Source organism: Rana temporaria, chromosome 10 (genome assembly GCF_905171775.1).
Source record: "Rana temporaria chromosome 10, aRanTem1.1, whole genome shotgun sequence".
Lineage (NCBI taxonomy): Eukaryota > Metazoa > Chordata > Amphibia > Anura > Ranidae > Rana > Rana temporaria.
This window is the reverse complement of record NC_053498.1, coordinates 26,901,015-26,905,469: the sequence shown is the minus strand read 5'-3', so window position 1 is coordinate 26,905,469 and position 4,455 is coordinate 26,901,015. Positions and strand designations below refer to the sequence as shown.

At 43.6% G+C, this 4,455-nt stretch overlaps 1 protein-coding gene across 2 annotated transcripts in view; it reads left to right on the top strand.

Annotated features, from left to right (window-relative positions):
- Nucleotides 1-3,886, top strand: part of LOC120916465 (carcinoembryonic antigen-related cell adhesion molecule 16-like) — an 85,554-nt gene extending 81,668 nt beyond the window's left edge. For both annotated transcript variants that reach the window (XM_040327444.1, XM_040327442.1), the window contains exon 4: nucleotides 3,788-3,886. In XM_040327444.1, coding sequence (XP_040183378.1) covers nucleotides 3,788-3,864 — 77 coding nt within the window. In that variant the 3' untranslated portion in view covers nucleotides 3,865-3,886. The remainder of the gene's footprint in view (nucleotides 1-3,787) is intronic.
- Nucleotides 3,887-4,455: the final 569 nt, after the last annotated feature.

Here is a 4,455-nt window from a genome sequence, read left to right as displayed (position 1 = left end):
GGCAGGAGAGAGAAGGGAGGGAGTGGATGGATCATGCTGCATCTTTCCTCTTCTGGCTTTAAACTTCCCGCCCCCACATTCCCTTCTCTAGTGAATCCCGCGGGAATGGGCGTTCCTATTCACAGGCTAAGTGATTGACGTGATGACAAAAGCTTCCCACTGGTGCATACGGCTTGCCGAAAGAAGCCAGACTGCGAGTAGGCTCTTTCATTGGCGCCTGCGCACGGATGTTCGGCTTCTTTCGTCAACTCGTGAAGCGGCCGTATGCGCCGGTGGGAAGCTTTTGTCATCACGTCAATCACTTTACCTGTGAATAGGAACGCCCACTCCCGCGGGATTCACTACCCGGAAGCCGGGTGGGAAATAGCGATAAAACGGTATGTACGCAAAAAAAAAAAGAAGAAGATCAGCGTAGTGTCAGAAGTCAGCTCAATGTAATGTTAGAATTTTTTTTTAGGGTGAACCTCCGCTTTAAGTCTATTCTTTTTTTTATTTTTTTTATTTTTTTTCAAAATTCTTTATTTAGTCACAACAAAAGGCGTGTCCACATGGACCACAACAACAAAGTAAACATAATGACATTCAAAGGTACATACATATAACCCTGGCCAGTGCCCCATAAACCCGTGGGTATCATGAAGTCTCCTCCGGGCTCATTTTGCAGGCGGTACTGGCGCCAGACTGCCGGCGCGCCAAGCGTGTCGGTCATCTTCTCGCGCCCCACCTACACCCGTGGTAACAACCGATCATTGTATACCCGTCTAATGCCAAGTTAAAAACAAAAACTATGATCCGTGGACCCGCCCCTCTTTTTCCATTATCTAAAAGGATAGAGGGAGAGAAGAGAAACAGAAGCACTAGCACCTCCCCGTGAGTCTCCCGGAGGGGCAGTAAGAAGGGGTCTCCACCTGTGTGGGTCTCCCAGGATAGGAAGCAAGAAAGAAAGAAAGCATGGGGGGGGGGGCAGCTCGCGAGCTGGGGTATTCGTATGCGTCAAATCAGTCTCCCGGTCTCACCAGGCGAAGATTAAGTCTATTCTTCAGTATGTTTGTATAGAGTGAGACATGATGCCAGTTTTTTCTTTAAGTAGTTCTGGAGCATTTTTCTTTTTGTTTTAGTTTTTTGCACGTTAAAATCCTGCATTTTTGACTATAAAATTACTTAAAAGCCTAGAACATTAAATATTTTCTCAAAGCAGAGGCCTTATAGAATTTAAAGATGGTTGTTACAATTTTTTTAATGTCTCACAATATTTGTGCAACTTTTTATCAGATCGTATTTTCAGAAAAACTACCCTAAAAGGAAATGTTGTACAAACGCACACAATATAATACACATTTTTTGGTAAAATATAGAAGAAGGGATTGTGTAGAGTAAAAAAATACAAAACATGTCAAGTCTTAAAATTTCCTGTGATATTGTGCAAAACGGTACCCAAAATTCTCCATTGGCGATGCTTTCAAAGCTTTTACAGGTATAGAGTTGACCGTGACCTATTATTGGTCTCACTCCAATTTTCACAAATTTAATATGTATTCTTTTCTTGCTGTTTGGAACTGATCTCTTTTGGCAAATAACCTAGATACAGGCAATGTTAATATTGGAGAGCAAGCAGCAATTTTAAATGCACCGACCCATAGGAAACAATCAGAATTATTCTTGTACTGGTGTAACTTTAGCAAGGTCCTTTGGGCCAGATTCACAGAAGGGATACGATGGCGTATCTCCTGATACGCCGTCGTATCTCTGTGTTCCGGCCGTCCTAACTTTGCGACTGATTCATAGAATCAGTTACGCATAGCTAGCCCTAAGATCCGACAGGTGTAATTGAATTACACTGTCGGATCTTAAGGATGCAATTCTAGGCCGGCCGCTAGGTGGCGAGGCCATTGCGGTCGGCGTAGAATATGCAACTGACTAGTTACTGCAATTCCCGAATGTCCGCGCTGCCTGTCGATCTAACTTTACGTCATTTCCGTCGCATAAAATTAGGGCTGAGCCCTAGTTGTTCTAAGCCATGTTAAGTATGGCTGTCGTTCCCGCGTCAAAATTTAAAAAACCACGTCGTTTGCGTAAGTCGTCCGTGAATGTCGCTGGACGCCATTTACGTTAACGTCTAAACAAATGACGTCTGTGCGACGTCATTTAGCGCAATGCATGTTGGGTAATTTACTCGACGGAGCATGCGCAGTACGTTCGGCGCGGGAACGCGCCTAATTTAAATGGTGCCCGCCCCATTTGAATTGGGCGGGCTTGCGCCGAGCGCATTTACGTGACACTGCCGCAAGTTTACAGGTAAGAGTTTTGAGAATCAGGCACTTACGCTGTAAACCTGCGGTGGTATAACGTAAATCAGATACGTTACGCTGCCGTGGAGCAACGTAATTGTATCTGAATCTGGCCCTTTGATCCTAATACTCTTTATTGAGTAAGACTAAAGCCCCATACACACGGTCACACTTTTTGCCAACCAACTTCAAAATCTGCAAGTTTTCCAATTTGTCTGACCGTGTGTACGCTCCATCGGACCAACTTTTTTGGGTTTCATCCAACAAAAAGTTGGGTCTGCAAACGGACCAACTTTTTGGCAACAAAAGTCCGATGGTGCCTAGTCCCACAGTGTGTACAGCAATCCAACCAACTTTTGGACAAAGTGCAAATACGCATGCTCAGAACCAATGTTAAAAGCAACAAACAATAGCAGAAGTTAACCTCCCTGGCGGTATGATTCTTTCAGAAAAAACATGCTGAAAGCGGTACCATTATTTGCAAGGAAATTTGGCGTTTTATATTGTAGGTCTGTCATTTTTAGAAATAACTCACTTAAATCTGACCAAACAAGCTTCTAATAGGCATCCCGGGTATGAAATTTTTTTAAAAACAAAATTATAAATTATAATATAATAAATAATTATAAATCAATATAACAAATAATAATATAATTATAATAAAAATTATTCAATAATGTAATCAAATCAAAATCACTGAAATTTGCTCAGTTGCAGAATTGTTGCTGTCATTATTTTTTTTTTTTTATGACGAATTTCCCCACAAATCGCTATCGCACAATTCTGCAAGTGATTATAATTTATTATCGCTGTTTTTTAGCTGATCTAAAACTATTTTTGACATAAAGGGACACTTTTGGTTGCTATGGACAATCTACAGTTTGCAGGGAGAAAGAAACGTTTTTATTATATAAAATGACATGCAGGGCAATGGACAGACCACTAGGGACAAGGGGGGTGTGTTTTTTTTACATACAGTACTGTAATCTATAAGATTACAGTATACTGTATGTATAGTGTTTGTTTACTTTTTTGAATTTGGCGCCGTTCTCCGTCCCCGTGCGTCGTAACGTCGCAGGGAACGGAGATCGGCGTCACACGGAGGCACTGTGTGAATCGAGCGAGGTCCTGCTCGCTCACACAGCGCGGTGGCATCGCTGGATCCAGGGACAAGGTAAGTGAAACTCCCTGTACATCCAGCGAGGCGAGCCCGAGTCTGACTCGGGGTTACCGATCCTTGCCCAAAAATCTCACCCCGAGTCAGACTCGGGAACACCGCCCAGGAGGTTAACCAAAGGGTGGTGGTAAAGAGCAAAAAATAGCAAAAAAAAACACGTGATGTTAGGAAAGTTTTTTATAAAAGTTTGCAGAAAAGTCTGACTGTGTGTATGCTATGGGTGTGACCGGACAAATCAATTAGGAAAAAAATCCAAGGGAAATCTTGTTGGATGTCTGACTGTGTGTATGAGCCTTTAGAATGTCACTATTTTTTTTTCCAGGTGTCATCCCTATTGCTCTGTCTCCACTTGTACCCCTACTAGGGATGCTGCTCTTTTCTGAACTCAATTTTCTATGAAGATAAGGCGATCAAAGTAAAGGTAAGAAGCAGTGTACTCCCCAAAAAAAAAAAATATTGATCATGATTTGCCAGGAGTCTTAAGACACGTATGGGGTTGTTTTTTGTTTTGTTTTTTGTATCATACTTACCTAGGTGGAGGCAACATCGGTTTGATACAGCATCCATCCCCTGGCGCCTCTACACTGAGAACCGTGCAACCGAACACCGCCGATTGCTCGGTTCTCACAGCTCCCCGAGTGGAGAGCTGGTGACTGTCAGTCACAGCTCTCTGCTCTGCCCCCTCTGCGCTCACTGGAGCACTGGGCTGTGGAGGGGGCAGAAGCGGATGGCTCAGGCTCTCAACATCTCATTGAGAGGCTGAGCCAAGTGTCGGTCCAAGCACGTGGATCCAGATTTCCATTGTCCTGATGATGCAGAGCCTGGACCGACTTCTGGGACGTTAGCAGAGAGCGGACTTCAGCCTGCTCTTTGCTGAAAATTAGTCACAGGAGTGCAGAATGAACTGCACTCCTGTGATTCACAGGAGAAGTTCAGCCAAACGAGCTTTGGCTGTACTTCTCCTTTAAGTAAAGTTGATCCAGGGAGCAT